The sequence below is a fragment of the Brachycentrus maculatus genome, unplaced genomic scaffold (genome assembly GCF_059751285.1).
Source record: "Brachycentrus maculatus isolate JH-2025_06_01 unplaced genomic scaffold, ASM5975128v1 h1tg000203l, whole genome shotgun sequence".
Classification (NCBI taxonomy): Eukaryota; Metazoa; Arthropoda; class Insecta; order Trichoptera; family Brachycentridae; genus Brachycentrus; species Brachycentrus maculatus.
This window is the reverse complement of record NW_028280954.1, coordinates 812,679-830,566: the sequence shown is the minus strand read 5'-3', so window position 1 is coordinate 830,566 and position 17,888 is coordinate 812,679. Positions and strand designations below refer to the sequence as shown.

Genomic DNA, 17,888 nt, shown 5'->3' with positions numbered 1-17,888 from the left:
ATGTCTTAAAATAAATTCGCGTATGAATGAGAGTTTTTGTAGAATTTTATTACATAATTTAACACTTGTTATTATATTTCTGTCCCGACCAAAAAACCATTAAATCAAATAAAAATGCGGTGGTGGATTGTTCTCGGCATTTCATTATTTATGATTCTGTTGATGGTTTCCATAAAAGTGTATTGTTTACTTACTATGGGAATTTACAAAGGGAAAGAAATGCTCAAAGGAAAAACAGTTGTTGTTACCGGTGCTAGCTCGGGTATGTACCAAACAATTTTAATATAGTTTTTTTTCACTTTTTCTACATTTAATAGTTTATTTATTTATTTAAACTTCATGTGCAGAAGAGAATTAAGTACATTGGCGGACTTATTGCTAAAAAACAATATCTTCCAACCAACCAAAAACAGACTAGTGATATTAGTCAAAACGTTTGACACCTTAAATAGCTGTGTGCAATCAGAGGGTAGATAGTACTTGAACATTAAAAAAAAACATAAATTACAAATTGATGATAATAAGGAAGGCAAAGGAAAAAGGTAGAGGTAGTTTAGGGAAGGAGGTAGAGGGAAAAACTAAGGGATGAGGTTTGATGGACAGTTAGGATTCTAATGGTAGATAGTAATGTCTCAGACGTTTCTCAAAAGTTATTAGTGCATTTTTTTCAAGGAGAGTTAATTTATTCTTTAGTGTATAGTAATAAATAATAATAAACCATATCCGCTCCCTAGGTGGAGCATATGGAGTCCACAAACTGTCTCCAGGCTTTTCTGTCGGCTGCCAGCTCCCTTGCATCCTCCCAAGTCAGATCCGCGTCCCGAAGTTCTGACGAGAACTGCCGACGAATTGTCAGCAGTGGTCGTCCTGGGCCGCACGAACCTGATGCCTTGTAAAAGAGGCAAGCTTGATTAAGGCTCTCAGTAGGCATGCGGAGTACATGGCCAAGCCAACTGAATCGCCTTTTCTTGACGACAGTTGTGACCAAGATTTGCTGCGTCCTACGCCTTATCTCTTCATTTCCACTGTTATTCCTGTAAATATGCAAACTCCTCAATAAACATATTCATCTATATTGAGATATGAATAAAATCTTGAATAAATATTTGATTTCAGCTATTTTAAAAATATATTACATACACAAAACATTGAAGGAAAGAAAACCATTCTCCGTTTATGCAAAATGATACTAATAGAGCCATCTGTTGGCAAGATTGAAGTTATTTTAACACATTGACTGCGAAAAATGCTTAAAAGGGTCTTTTACATTATGTTGGTAGAACTGGAGACGCTTATATGCGTTCTATTTGCTTACTTTTAGTAGAGCGCGAGAGATGCCAAAAATATTGAACAGATAGGAATTGGGTGTTGCGGTTACTTGTGATTAGTATACTGAGGGTCTGGCGGCAGACTAAGTATAGGTCTGGAATGATGAAAAAATGTGTTAAGATAAATAATTTACAACATTTTGAGTGTGTCCAAATACTTGGTCACAAATCTAGAATATCTCCAATTATAGGAGTTTTTTAATCATCAATTTTCATCTCACCAATAGATGTCTCTAGTGATTCAAGAACAATGTTTCAAAATTGGATCATATATATATATATATATATATATATATATATATATATATATATATATATATATATATATAGAACTTCCAAGAATTTGAGTGGTGGTTGTCAATCATGGGTAGAATTGGTGAATGTTACACGTGTGTAAAGTGATCACTTACACTATAACTATGAAGGTCGTTAGCCCAGACTTATCTTTGTTGAGATGTCAAAAAGTAATAATATAAATAATTGCTATTTGATGCCAGGCATCGGTTTGGAGTCGGCTAAAGACTTTGCCAGGAGGGGAGCTCGGGTGCTGATGCTGTGTAGAGACATGGAGAAGGGGGAGAGAGTGAGGAGAACCATCATCAAGGAAACCGGGAATGACAATCTCGTCGTAAGTGAAAATCACAAGATAATTTTGAGTGTAAAAATGTTCCAAAATCTGGGTTTTGATAACAAAAGTGCCATAACACTTATGATACATATATATTGTTAAAAAAAACTAATAAAATTCCAAAATGAAATTTATGATATATCGCTCACTCCTTTCCACAACATCAGAAATCGTAAATTTTCAGTTGTGCATGTTTTCGAAATGTCCAGAAAATGTACTATAGGGTCCGCCATCTAAAGTTTTTTTTTTCAACTAGTGCTTATTTCGTGAATGGTAACACTTAGCTCATGTCTGATTTGACAGATAATTAGTTTTATCCTTCCGCTGAGCGAATATGGTTGTGTATACGCTTGAACAACGCTGGAAAATATTGCGACATTACTTTGAAAATCATGGTAATGTTGCAGAATGTGTGCGAAAATTGCGTACGGTTTTTGGAAGAAGAGAAGCACCGTCAGCTCCGTATGTTCGTTATCTTGTGAAAAAAGTGAAAGAAACTGGCATCCTCATCGATAAACCAAAGCGTGAAAAGCCAAAAACAGTGCGTACACCCGAGAATATCGATGTTGTGGCAGAAAGTGTGCGTGAAGCGCCATCAACATCAATTCACCGTCGTTCTCAACAATTGAACATTTCGGAGACATCATTGAGACGAATTTTGCATAAAGACCTTGGTATGACGCCATACAAAGTCCAATTGGTTCAGGAGTTGAAGCCAACTGACCATCCAATGCGTTTTCGCTTCGCTGAGTGGGCCTGCGATCGACTTACAGAAGATGCCGATTTTGCCAAAAAAATCATCTTTTCGGATGAAGCTCATTTTGATCTTGGCGGGTATGTAAACAAGCAAAATTGTCGTATTTGGGGCACAGAAAACCCGCACGCATACATTGAAAAGCCGGTACACCCAAAACGAGTCACTGTTTGGTGCGGATTTTGGTCCAGAGGCATAATTGGGCCATTTTTCTTTGAAAATGAGCAAGGAGTGGCCGTTACAGTCAATGGCGATCGTTATCGGGCCATGTTGAACGGATTTTTGTTCACAAAAATTGAAGAGGAGGATATTGGCAACATTTGGTTTCAACAGGACGGCGCTACGTGCCACACAGCCGAAGCTAGTTAGTTTTTTTTTATAGCATTTTCAAAAAAAAAAAGTTATTTGGCGGACCCTTTATATCCCAGCAAAAGGGGCATATTTTTAAGTTAATATTTACCCGCTACAAGTCAGACTGTGTTGTTTTTTGCATTTTGAAGAAAAGGTATTGTTTAAGTATTTTTTTAAATATCCTAAATATTTTTGAAATGGATAAAAAACATTCAGGTTTTACTGGAAGTCTAGAAGTCTTCTTCTTTTGGAAGTCTAGACTTCCATATTCTTCTTCATCTTTGATGAGATGTCAAAAAATAATATGAAAATAACTCCTGTAATTGGAGATAATCCAGATTTTGTGAACAAGTATTTGGACACACTCAAAATGTTGTAAATAAATTATCTGGTCAAATTATAAGCTTAAATAATAAAAATGAAAATGGTATTTTCTGGCGTTTCTCATGTGTGTGATTATAATCCAGGATTTGGACCTCACATACTAATATAAGAGTTTCTGCTTAATAAAAAGCTTCTTTACATCTCACCAATAGATGTCTCTAGTGAAGTTCTAGTGATTCAAGAACAAGGTTTCGAAATTGGTTCATATATAAAGAACTTCCAAGAATTTGAGTAGTGTGGTTGTCAATAATGGGTAGAATTGGTGAATGTTACACGTGTGTAAAGTGATCACTTAAACCAGCCGATGATGGTCGTCAGCCCCGTAAATGCCCAGACTTTCATATCTTCTTCATCTTTGATGAGATGTAAAAAAATAATATAATAAGTTTTTTATGTCAATCTTATATAGGCCTCTTCCGTATCCTTCCATTTTTTTCGGTCTGTTTCTGCTTGCAGACAGTTTTTACCCCCCACAGTGGCTATGTTGTCAAAACATATTTTTCGAGGTCTACTGACGCCTCTTTATTCTCCCAAGGTCTCCTTCGTAAAATTTTAGGGGTCCATTTTGTGAGGCCTTGTCTCACAACTTGACCTGTCTATTGCCACATGAGTCCATGATATCCGCTATTCTGGTTTTGTTGGCTTTACCTATAAGGTAAAGCATAGTATAACTATGCAGTTATAATTCCTTGAATGTTTTTCGCAGATTCAATTCAATTCAATTCAATTCAATTCAATTCAATTCAATTCAATTTATTCAATAATTAATATATACATTACAAACAAACATTTAAGGCGTATATATTAAAAAAACAAATTAAAAATTACACAAGAAGACTCTTGTTAAATGTGTAGAAGAATCTCGCTTCGGAAAACTCCTTCGGACACATGGAACAGATCAATATCCAATGTGATATTGTTCAACATAGCGGTAGCTCTTCCTACAGGCATAACCATCGGCAGGTTGGTCCTGTGTATAGGAATCTGAAACAATCTATGCCGACGCTGTCTTAGGTAACTATCGGGAACATACAGACCAATGCTCTGGATAATTTCAGGATTATCGATCATACCGCGCAACAATCGATAAAAATGCGTAATCAAATACGCATTCCTTCTAGTCTCTAAACTATTGTAGCCAAGCATACCCTGGAGAAACTGGGTCGGGTAGAGCCAAGGATAATAGCCGTACTCTCTCATGTAGAGATACCTCAAAAACTTCTTTTGGACTTTCTCTACCATAAGAGAGTACTTAAGCTCGTGTGGCCCCCAGATCATCGAGCCACTCTCGAGTCTACTTCGCACCAAGGAGTTATAAAGAGTTCTCAGCACGCGGGTATTTTCGAAAGCCCTGGCAGTACGCAGAACAAATCCTAGCATTTTCAATGCATTACTACTGACTGCCTCTATATGATCGTGAAATGTCAGGGTGCTCACAAATCTAACGCCCAGATCCCTAACATTCGATGCTCGCATCAGATTTTGGTCGTTCATTTTGTAGCGATAAAATAATGTTTTTTGGGCCCTAGTGAAAGACGTGATCGAACACTTGGAAACATTAAACATTAATTTGTTTCGTCTTCCCCATTCACATATATTTGATATATCTGCTTGGAGAAGACGAAAATCGTCAAAAGTTGTCACCTTTAAGAAAAGCTTTAGGTCATCCGCAAATAACAAAAACCGTGAGTTTAAAATTACATTCTTGATATTATTAATGAAAATAGAAAACAATAATGGACCCAGGTTAGAACCTTGCGGGACACCCGAGAAAGTATTGAAGGACTCTGACGCAAATAGACCGTAGGAGACGTATTGGTTTCTGTTTTGAAGGTAGCTCGCCATTAATTTTAGCATACCATCCGAGAAACCGATCTCATACAGCCTCTTCAATAAGACATCATGGTTGACTGTATCAAAGGCCTTGGCGAAGTCATTATATGAACAGTCGACCTGATGTCCCGCGTCTAGAGCTTCTGTGACGTAATTCGTAAAAACCATCAGATTTGTTTCAACCGATCGGCCTTTCCTGAATCCATGTTGTTCATCAATTATAAACGGCTCTACTCGGGAAGCGACGATTTTACTTATTATGATTTCAAATACCTTAGCTGGTGCAGAAAGAACAGCTACAGGTCTATAATTTTCTACGGATGACTTAGAGCCACTCTTATGTATAGGAGTAACCTTTGACATCTTCCATGTTTCCGGGAAGACCCCTGTATTCACTGAAAGATTATACAAAAAACAAAGTGGTCTTTTAATCAAATCCACGCAGCCTTTTAGGAAGAAAGTTGGAATGAAATCTGGACCAAGAGAATTAGTGTTACTTAATTTTTTTATAGTGTCGGCCACATCTTTCTCATTGATATTACAAACATCAATAAACTGCGCACCGGTCGGCGAACATTTCTTGGCAATGCTAATATCAAGAAGCGGAGGTTCATTACTATATACAGTCTTAAAATGACCTGCAAACGCCTCGGCAATGTCTGCACCCCGTACTATTTTTTCACCCCACGTCATGGAGTTAATATTCCCACCATCCGCCTTTTGAGACTTTATGTAGTCCCAAAAAGTATTTGGATCCTGAAGAATACCATTTTCCATGCTGGTAATGAACTCCCGGTATGCTAATCGAATGCTACGTCTCACGACAGATCTGTAACGTCCAAACATCTCATAATCACTGTGGCAGCCAGAAGCTTTCCATTTCTTATGATAGAAATGCTTAGTCTGTATGTCTCTAATAATATCCCTAGAAAACCACTTCGGATATCGCCTTCCACCAGCAGCCTGAGATCTTCTAGGGAAGCAGGAATCAAATACACATTCAACAGTATAATAAAAATATTGTACCGCCTCGTTTACATCCGATTTGTTATACAGATCTCCCCAATCGATACCGTCCATGAGGTAATATAGCTGGCCGAAGTCGCCTTTGTGGAAGTTCCAGCCCCTCCGACGAACCGTACCCTCCCCGGGAACTCTGGATCGATTGGGGCGATCTGCAATCGGATTGTAACAAAATTCAAGTGCGGGGTGGTAATTATCTTCTCTCGTAAGAGGTGATAATGATCGAAGTACATCAATCGCCCTTCTACTAAACACTAAATCCAAAGTTCTACTTTTAAAGTTCAAAATATTATTATACTGTGTGAGACCCAACATCGAGCACAGAAAAGTGAGGTCATCTTCTACACTTGTAATATTTCTTGCCGACTGTAGGTTAAAATCACCCAATATAATAATATTTCTACCTTGAAGTAGCTCTAAACTGGACAGTACCTTGTCGAAGAACAATCGATATACTTCAGTCTCACTCGCCGGAGGAAAATATAATACGCAGATGAACGTAATATCGAGATCGCATGTAAGTTTTACCCAAAGATCTTCATTGGACGTTTCCAAAATAGAAAAACGCTCGACTTGCAAGTTTTCTCTATTTCTCACAGCCAATAAACACCCTCCACCCTGCCTGTGGCCACCGCGGTCTCGTCTTACTATTGTAAAGTTACTATCAAAAAGTTCGGAATCAAAAACGCCAGCGTTTAACCAGGTCTCGGTTAGTGCTATGACATCAAGGTCACTGGCCGAAACACTGTTGTAGAATTCTACGCATTTTGTCTTCAATCCTCGAACATTCATATAGTAAAAATTCAATTTAACATCTTTCGCATTATCGCGAACTAGTCACTTTACTGAGGGAAGGCGCGGCGCATCTCGCGGTTTTGTCTCCCACTCTTTAATAAAAGATTTACGCGGCCAATTGTCGCTATGCAAAATTTTTGAAATATTTTTTTTATCTAACCCGACTTTAAATGACGAGTAGTCACCCCGCGATTTAATTTTGGTTACATTAAATGAGGCGGTACTCACCAGTGACGTTAAATAAGCAGACATGTCGTCGGCCGTCGTGTCCTTGTGAAACGGATAGAAGTGATAAAATTTCATTTTTTCATCTTCTCTCCGCTTCCCCAAGGTACCTCGAACGACGACACGCCTCTTATTTTCCACTATCTTCCATGTTTCATCAGGAGGAAGGACTTGAGTTGCTGGAAGGATCGCCTCCGACGTCAGGGTATCTTCGGCGCTGTCCGACTGTTGGACGCTGACATCTGGCATCGTGACTTTCTTAGCATTCGCCGCCTTTGACATGCCGCGAGTTGTCATTTTGGTATTTGTTGACATCGCGGGCATAGCGTCCCCAGCGCGCATGCGCGGAGCCGCACGTGGCTGCCGAACCTTAGCGGAGATTTCCGAGCGGCTCGGCTCGGACGCCACTGGGCCGCCAACGACGGCGGGGCAGGGCGGAGAGGGGCTTGCGGGGAGCTTAGGTACGAGCGTACGAGCCGAACTGGCGGAGATATCCGAGTAGGTCCGTACCCGTACGGACGTAGACGGCACTGGTTCGTCGGCGGAGGGGCAGGGCGGAGAAGGGCTCGCGGGGAGCCGACCTACCGAACTACCGAACTCAGTAGCGGCCGGATTTTGAACCGATTTTACTGTGTTTGAATCAATCCATTTCAGAATTTTATCCAGTTTTGTCGTCACTAATTTCTCCAATTCGTTAATTCTCTCCGTGAGAGAACTGATGATTAGGTCCGACTGAGACATTTTGCAATTTAAGGTGCAAAAATAACAAAAGACGTGCACTTCGTGTGACAACTAGACACTCACTCCTACTTTGTGGCACATTTTATAAACTTTATGAAATTAAAGAACTTTGTTTTAACCACTTTTTTATTATTATTAGTACACTTTAAGCAACCGGTTTCGACAAGAACCTTGTCATCATCAGGGTTTATTAAATTTTAAAACACTAAAATACTCATAGTTAATTACATTCCCTTACCAACAACTTCCACACACTCCGTACACCATACGAAAATAATATTTAAAAACTCCTAAATGTTAAAATAAATTTTAAATCATATTTTTAAATAATATTTTTTAAATCATATTTTCATGGTGTACGGAGCGTGTGGAAGTTTTTGGTAAGGGAATGCAATTAACTATGAGTATTTTAATGTTTTTTAGTATTTTAATGTTTTAGAATTTAATAAACCCTAAAGATGACAAGGTTCTTGTCGAAACGGGTTGGTTAAAGTGTACTAATAATAATAAAAAAATGGTTAAAACAAAGTTGTTTAATTTTATAAAGTTATAATTTCAGTTGAAACGGGTCGACTTCGCATCACTCGCGACTGTCAGGAAATGTGCCCAGGAAATCCTGAAAGAGGAGCAACGTATAGACATTCTCCTAAACAATGCTGGAGTCGGAGGAATGCCAACCAGAATTACTGATGACGGAATGGAAATACTGATGCAGAGTAATCATTTTGGACCGTTTCTTTTCACAAATATTCTGCTTGGTAAGTGTAAGATTCTTTTAATGCCTGTGGCATTGTTGGTAGCGCATTTTACTCCAAAAATGGCAATAAACATGTATGTATATATTCAATGAAATGAGAAATATATTCTGAATGATAACCTCAATCTGAAACATTGTCAAAAATTGTTGGGTGTTTGCAATTCAATTCAATTTATTTGTTTTTACTTAACTTAATAATAATAAAACCCTTATCCGCACCCCAATGGTGCATAGGGCACTGCTTCATATAAACGCAGTGTTATCACGATCGTTTACACACGAAGGAAAGGTGGTCAGCCCTCCGTTTCAGGTACCAGTCCAGGGTAATATTAAATAAATATTACAGTGAAAAAATCACTTATATTTATTCGACTCCCCTCGGGAATCGAACCTGGGACCTCCAGAACGGTAGCCGAGTGTGCTGACCATTACACTACGGAGGCGGGCAAATTAAACTTACACATCGAAAATAAGCAAGAATATTCTTGTTAAAGAAGTAGAAGAATTCAGCTTTGGAATACTCCTTCAGACACATGGAACAGATCAATATCCAGCGTGATATTATTCAGCATAGCGGTAGCTCTTCTACAGGCATAACCATCGGCAGACTGGTCCTGTATATAGGAATGTGAAACAATCTATGCCTTAGCTAGCTAACTATGGAGATCATACAGACCATGTTATATTTGTCACTACTTCTATACGGAGTTGAATTGTGAATCCTTAATATCAACACTAAAAACTGGTCAGAGGCATTCTATATGTGGCAATATCGTAGAATGGTACGCATTCCATGGGCAAATACGGTCAGTAATGTAAATGTGCTCCAAAGAGCAAGAGCAGAAAGACAGTTTGACTAACTGATATCGAAGTCTGGAAGGTGTCCTATCTGATGTATGTATGAAGGGAGAATTGTATTGTACCTTATCATAAAAGGCAAAATAGAAGGTGGCAAGATCGACAAGGTGTGAGCAGAAGACAGACAGCTGTTACAAAATTTTACAATAAAAATAAATATTCCGTGACGAAATTGCATCCAATTTATGGTTTTAATTTATAATTTATGGTTTCGTCTTAGAAGCTGCTTCAAAAACAGTTGCTTTGTCGAGATGTTTCTTCATGGAAAAATTAATTTGAACAACAAAATCTATCCAACACACTCGATCTTCTGCTTCATTATGTCCTAACTAACTATTGTAACTAACCATCACGCTACTTCACTGCAAGGGTAGGCAAAGAATCGAACATTCTTCAAACATTCTTCGCCTCTTCTACATTCATGCATCTCCTCATTCATACCTGACGATTATTATGATTCCTGACCCGGCCGCTTTCAAGTATTTGACATACCTGATTGTGCCAAGTTTTCCTCGGCATTCCTCTGATTCTTTTTCCAACTACATTCGCCTCATAAATTTGTTTAACCGTTCTTTCGTCACTCATACGTTCCACATGTCCAAACCATCTCAACAAGTCCTCTTACAGCTAAATCGACATTTATTACAGTGTGTGTACTATCCGTACTAGTAGCGCTAACATTGTACATTAGTTTTATCAAATTCTATGATGCATCGCTCATGTATCACAAATGTTAAGCATGTCGGCAAAGTACCTTACGCATGCGCCAGTCACCGGCCCAAGGAATTGAAAGATTCTCATATCATGATAGTACAGAATCAAGTGCAAACTAAAATATGTACAGTAACTCATTTACGCATGGACGGGTATGTAGAACATAGTTTAGCAATGGTTCTTCAATATTGCCCAGTTTGGGAACTTATGCATTAGACCAGTGGTCTCCTAACTCAATAAGGATGTGATCTACATTCAGAAATTGAACTTGTCTGTTGAGCTACCTATACGAATTCCCTCTTTATAGTTTTTTTTTTTTATCATCGGCCCTTATTGTACTATACTAGGGGTTCACAAAGTGTGCGCCGCGGCGCCCTGGGGGGCCGTAGAAAGTATAGAGGGGCGCTGTGAGACGATCCTCTATCATTATCCGAAACCACAAATATTCTTTTTTTTGTTGTTCTCTTTTTCACTTCTTAATTATTATTCTTCTTCTTCTTTCCATGTTCGCTCCCTAGGTGGAGCCAACACGAGTCGTCTTCAAGTCACTCTGTCACGCGCTATCTCCTTGGCTTCCTCCCAGGTCAGTCCGGCGTCTCGAAGTTCCGCTGAGTATAGTCGGTGAATGGTCTTCAGCGGCCTTCCGGAGCGCCGGAATCCTCGGGGTTGAAAGAAGAGACATGAGGGGTTGATGCCCTCAGGTGGCATTCTAAGGACATGTCCCAACTATGTCCACCTTCTTCTCTTCAGGACTTCCAGTATGAGGGGCTGTTGAGTTCTTCTCCTCACATCGTCATTCCTGACGAAGTCATACCACTTTATACCCAGTATTCGCCTCAGGCATCTATTTTCAAAACTTGCTTGTTTTTTGCTTTGAGCTTTGGTGAGGTGCCACGACTCACATCCGTACAGCAACACTGTTTGGATGCAGGCGTTAAAGAGGCGACACTTGGTTTTTGTCTAGTAAAGCAGTGAGTCCCAGACATTGCGCATTTTATTGAATATAGCTCCTGCCGTTCCGAGCCGTACATTCAGTTCCTTCTGGACACTACCATCCTCCACCATGAGTGTTCCAAGGTATCTGAAGGTGTCGACTCGAACGAGCGCTCGTCCCTCACAAGTAACATGTTGATCTCGGTCCAGACAGGCTGAGTTGCACATGACATTGGTCTTTTTGGCATTCACTCTTAGGCCTAACTTGGATTGGCCTAATTTGGAGGGAGTCAATTATATCTTGCAGGGCTCCGATCGATGTATCTATTAGAACTGCATCGTCCGCATATTCTAAATCGCATAATTTGTGAGACCTCAACTAAGCTGAATTATTACAAGTAGTAACAACTCATTTTTATTTTCAAACTGCTAAAAGTCCTCTCAGTAGGACGCTTATGGCGTCAACATCAACAATAACATATGTATAACATCAACAATATGGCTGCTATTAACTGTGAAAGTTTGAATGTCCTTTTTGAAACACCCTACACACACGTGTATATATATATATATATATATATATATATATATATATATATATATATATATATATATATATATATATATATATATATATATATATATATATATATATATATATATATATATATATATATATATATATATATATATATAAATATATATATATAATTTAATATCGTGAGCTCCCGGTAGCTCACAAGCCACCGTGTGGCGATCACTGCATTAGATCATCAATTAATAATGTTTATTTTCAGGAAAAATAAAGCAGTCTGCTCCGAGTCGAATTGTGAATGTCTCCTCCGTGGTGCACAGATTTGCCAAATTAGATTTGAATAGACTGGATATGAGCTATACTAACCAAGTGATGGTCTACTCAAACTCAAAACTTGCTAACATCCTTTTCACCGTTGAGTTAGCGGATAAACTGAAAGGAACTGGTGAGTTTTGGAATGTGCCCTCATTGAGTTTTCCCGTGCCGAGGGCAAATTTTACAATTCTCTTCTCCGCCTTAGTCCTCATTACTGAGGGTTGTGACCCTTGTGGAAGCGATGACTCTTCTCCAGTTATCCCTTGACTGCGCTGCACGTAGCGCTCCAACCACCGAGGTGTCTGCTGCTGTCTTAACTTGATCTTTCCATCGTATAGGGGATCTTCCTCTCTTCCCCTCCAGGCTATGGATCACGACCAGTCATTCCAGGCTATCCACATTACCACGCGCAACATGTCTAAAGAACTGAAGAATCCGTTGTTACTGACATTGGCCAGAGTCAAGTAAAGTGTAACTTCTGATGAATGGACTCGTTGGTGCGTCTAGCTGTCCATTTTATACTAATATATTAAATAAAATTATTTACAACATGCAAGCAAATATGACATGACCGAATGATGCGATCTGTTTCAAATCTACCCACCATTATCCATTTATAAATAGCTTTTTTATATTTTTGATGACTTTATGATGGAAAATGGAAGCAGGTTGCACAACTTTGTTTCATGATAATCAAAGTTCTTTTGACCAAAAGATGTGTTTATTGTTTAGTTTGATGAGTTTCTGTGTCTCGGATCTATTAGATTGAATTATTGTTTGATTTTAGGAGTCACAGTGAATTCCTTACACCCTGGAGTTGTCTACACAGACGTTGTGAGAGAAGCTCCCACTTTAAATAGGTTTATATTCAACATTATTGGACAATTGTACGGAAAGGTATGTGGCCTGATGTAATTTATAATCTTCTTCTTCTTCCTGTGCCGTACCAGGTCCCCCCCGACGTTGGCAAGGCTTCCCTATCTTGCGCGACCCGGAACAGCTTCCCCACATGTCTCATCCTGGTCCAATGTCTTATATTGCGCAGCCGTGGTTTGCCTTCTGCCAGGATCACGTTGCTCCTCAATATTCCCCATCATTATCGTTTGAAGCAAACTATACCTCTCTCCTAGAATGTGACCCAGATATGAAACTAAACGTCTTACTTTACTTAAAACCTCTGAGTTTACAATCTAGAAATTTATTTTATTTTGTGTTCTTTACTAAGTAGTAAGTACTTTGCTTTATTTTTTGTACGGCATATGGCAAAACATACATAGTTCTCTTAGCTGTTAGGCCGCGTTCAGTGGTGGGATTCAGCTGGTTCCGGTTTCAGCTAGAACCGGTGCCAAAAATTTTTAGAGTTCGTCGAACCGGTCCTTAACCTTTTGTTGCCACACGAGATTCCTATTGAGATCATGTATTGTAGCACGCTCGGTTTACTTGGTCCGCAATGTTGTAAAAATATTTGAACCTCATGAAGAGAAAATAATATTGGAAAGATGAAAAAAAAAATAGTGGAAAAATTCATTTAAGTAATTGAACTTAGGAAAAAGAATATTGTGAAAGATATACGCTTCAGCATTTGGAGCATTCTCAGTTGTTATGTGAATGTTCTGTTTATGTGCAGAATAGAAAATAAATGAATGAATAGATGTAAAAACAATTTTTTCTATAGGGGGGTAGTAGCTAAAGGCCTAACCGGTTCTTAAAATGAATCCCATCACTAGCCGCGTTACAGGTAGGTCCAGACTCTCCATCTATTTGAACGCTTCTGGCATAAGTGAAGTTAAGGCAGCAGTAGGCACCTCAGTGGTCGGAGCGCTACGTGCAGCGCAGTCAAGGGATAACTGGAGAAGAGTCATTGCTTCTGCAAGGGTCACAACCCTCAGCAATGAGGAATAAGAAGGAGAAGAAGGCATAAGTGAAGGTTTTTAAGGCCAGGGGCACCCCTACACTATGTGCCGGACAGTCTAGTTCTCCGCCCCACAGTCGTATCCTGGAGATGTCATCAGCCCCCATCTATGGAACAGGAAGTTGTAAAGTCTTTAATTGGTGCGGATCCTGTTTAAAGTAGTCCACACCCCCTTCGGGTGATCGAACCTTGGACCTCCTGGTGTGTTCTTCACTAATACAACTGCGAAAGAAAAAACTTATGTTTAGTTCTAGAATCTTAACACACTGCTTGATACGCTTAAAAGCATCTTTACATACTGTTGATAGAGAGTGGGAGATACTTGTAAGGGTTCTATTTGCTTACTTTTGGTAGAGCGTGAAAGATGCCAAAAAACATTATACAGATGGGAATTGGTTTGTGGTTACTTGTGGTTAGTTGAACTAATAGAGCCATCTGTTGGCAAAATTTATTATTTATTATTTCAATGTGTCAAAAGTTATTTTGACACATTGACTGCGAGAAATGCTTAAAAGCATCATTACACACTGTTGGTAGAGAGTGGGAGATGCTTATAAGGAGAGGTGGGCTGCAGGGGGCTCGGAGGGGCTAGCGCGAGCCCCTTATTAAATTATACTTGGGCCGGCGAGCCCCTTGTTAAATTAAGAGAAATAAATAAATATTAAATATTTGAATATGTATATGTTGAATTACAGAATTTTCTACCATAAAAAAATTTGTCATATCTATTTATAAGTCATATAAACATATTTTGTCGTGTGATGTGCGTATTAATTTTAATTTTAATTATTCCAGAATCTCCTATCGTTAAACTCTCCAAAAATCAATAATGCAGCCATTAAGCACTTGAAAAAATTTAACAAAATCGTTTTAGAATTAGTGGTCATTAAAAAGTGTTAATTTACTGCATAATAAAAAAAATACCAGTTTTGGCATGTATTACTCAATTTTGGGTGCTTTGACAAAAAAAGCCCCTTAATTTTAAATGTATGATAGAATTTATGTATTGAATATTAAATCACATTTGTTTAAAAATGCCATAACTAGGCGAAACAATTGTCACATTGATTTTTATGTGTTTTTTAACAATAAAATACAACTTAGTACTCAAAAATCAGTGTTTGATTTAACATTTAATACATAAATTAAAATCGACTTCTACAAATTAAATGCCAAATCTATAAAATGTATGGTAAGAACCTTCCCGAATTATTTTACATACTGAGAGACACCTAAAAACATGATTTTCAATTTTAATGTAGCTTATAATTTGACCAATAATTTTTTTCACAACATTTTCAGAGTGATCCCACAATGAGGTACTTCATTGTTACAGTACTAAACATGTGAGTGGCTATTTTTCAGAACGCTTGGGAAGGAGCACAGACCCAAATATTCCTCTGCGTGTCGGACTCTGTGCAGAATGTGACGGGAGAGTACTTCGTTGATTGTAAATCCATCACACCCTCGAAAGATGCGAGGGATAGGAAGAAGGCAGCAAGACTCTGGGAGCTCAGCGAACGAGCTGTCAAACTGCAAGTGAATGAAAAGCATTACTGAAAACCTTCAGTATTTACTGATGAAATTATCTTCTTCTTCGTCTTCCGAGATGTCAGCACTAATGGGTTTGTCCCATAACGGTGACCATCACACTATTACATCGCAGTTATACTGAATGTACTCAATACTGGGTATCTTGTTTTGTTTTGTTTTGTTTTTTTTAGTAAAAAGATAAATATTTGTGTTTTTATTATTCACAAAAATACTTACAATTTCATACTATTTCTGTGAGGTTAGGCTCATTATTAAAAACAGGTATCGAATTGTGGTAGAGTTGGTTCGAACTGAGAAACTATGAACAAAACTATAAAATAATTAAAGAAAACACTTTGTTTTTTACCACTTGAGTTTTATAGACTACATGTTTCAGAAGTTAAACTTCCATCATTCAGGTCTGTATAATAACTAAAAAAGAAAGTGTTTTCTTTAATTATTGTAACATGTCTTACCACAAAGTTAATGCCGAAACAATAAATAAAATAAAACTATAAAATACGGGATCGCAACCCGACACAATGCCTTTGCACATTAGTGTTTATATGTATGAACTATTACATATATACATATCAAATAACAAATCGCTCACTCCTTTCAAGAACGTCATAAATCAAAAAACTTGATTTTTCAGGAGAATGTTTTTAAAGTTTAAAAATATAATACAATGTATTAAAAATAAATATCAAGCCACTTAATGAACTTTTTACTGTGCATCAGATCTTTTTAGGTAAAACCAGAAGGTTTTATCTGCATTTGAAAAATATTCAGTATGTTTAAAAAAATAATTAAACAATACCTTTTGTTCAAAATGCAAAAACAACACTTTCTGCCCTGTAGCGGGTAAATATTAACTTAAAAATATGCCTCTTTTGCTGGGATATAGTTCATTTTCTGGGCATTCCGAAAACATGCACAACTGAAAATTGACGATTTTTGATATATGAAGTTCTTGAAAGGAGTGAGCGAAATGTGTGAACTATGTTAAATATTATTTTTATACATTAACTCATTTGTCCGAAATTAAGACTCTAAGGAGCATATCTGGCAAGAGTCTACTATATCGAATAAGGAACACCAGGATAAGAGAAATATGCGAGATGGAAGATGTCTTTAGGTGGGGAAGGCAACGAAGACAATGGTATATACATATGAGATGAATGGAACCATCCAGACTCCCCCACATCGCACTGCACGGCTAACCCCAATGTAGACAATTCCGACAGACCACCAAAGAGATGAATTGACAGTTGGGAATCGACATCGCAGGAGGCTAATCCCTCTTCAATACAGTCCACAAGGCCTACACCAAGCATAAAAATTTATTTTCTGTTGATGAAATATTAAAATACCTATTAATCTACATGTCGCTCACTCCTTTCAAGAACGTCATAAATCAAAAATCTTAAATTTTCAGTTGTCCATATTTTCGGAATGCCCAGAAAATGTACTATATCCCAGAAAAAGCGGCATATTTTTAACTTAATATTTACCCGCTACAGGGCAGAAAGTGTTGTTTTTGCATTTTGAAGAAAAGGTATTGTTTAATTACTTTTTTAAATATACTAAATATTTTTCAAATGTAGAAAAAACCTTCAGATTTTACCTAAAAAGATCTGTTGCACAGTAAAAAGTTTAACAAGTGGCTTGACATTTATTTTTAGTACATTGTATTATATTTTTAAGCTTTAAAAACGTTCTCCTGAGAAATCAAGTTTTTTGATTTATGACGTTCTTGAAAGGAGTGAGCGATATGTATGTGTTGTGTTTTTCATCCTCATTTACATTCTTCAAAATAGAGAATTTTATCACTTTTTCGCAATTTATTGCACCAAAATATATTAAACTAATTCTCCGTCGTAAAAACTCACAGGCAAACAATTTTACATTGTACGAGTAAATAACGAATTCTCTTCATAAACCACATGTTCATAAATTCAGTCACACATTTATATCGAAGTTTTACTTTTATTCTTAAGTAGTGCTACACAAGAGTGATCACCTTGCCTTTATGAAAGTAATGATCAAGATAACACTGCGTGAATTCAATGCAGTGCCCTATGCACCATTGGGTGCGGATAAGGGTTATAAGTAAGTGTTACACAAGTTTGTCCGCCTCTGCAGTGTAACGGTCAGCACGTTCAACTACCGTTCTGGAGGTCCCGGTTTCGATTCCCAGGGGGGGGGGTCCAATAAAGTGATTTTTGCACTCTAATATTTATTCAATATTACCCTGGACTGGTACCTG

At 37.9% G+C, this 17,888-nt stretch overlaps 1 protein-coding gene across 1 annotated transcript; it reads left to right on the top strand.

The window, feature by feature from the left end:
* On the top strand, positions 1-15,787 carry LOC148307242 (retinol dehydrogenase 14-like). The gene is made up of 6 exons (XM_088263741.1): positions 1-262; positions 1,826-1,956; positions 8,622-8,820; positions 12,122-12,304; positions 12,962-13,071; positions 15,452-15,787. Exons 1-6 carry the CDS (start codon positions 115-117, stop codon positions 15,644-15,646), a joined length of 966 nt encoding a protein of 321 aa, XP_088119867.1. The 5' UTR covers positions 1-114; the 3' UTR covers positions 15,647-15,787.
* The last annotated feature ends 2,101 nt before the right edge of the window (positions 15,788-17,888 follow it).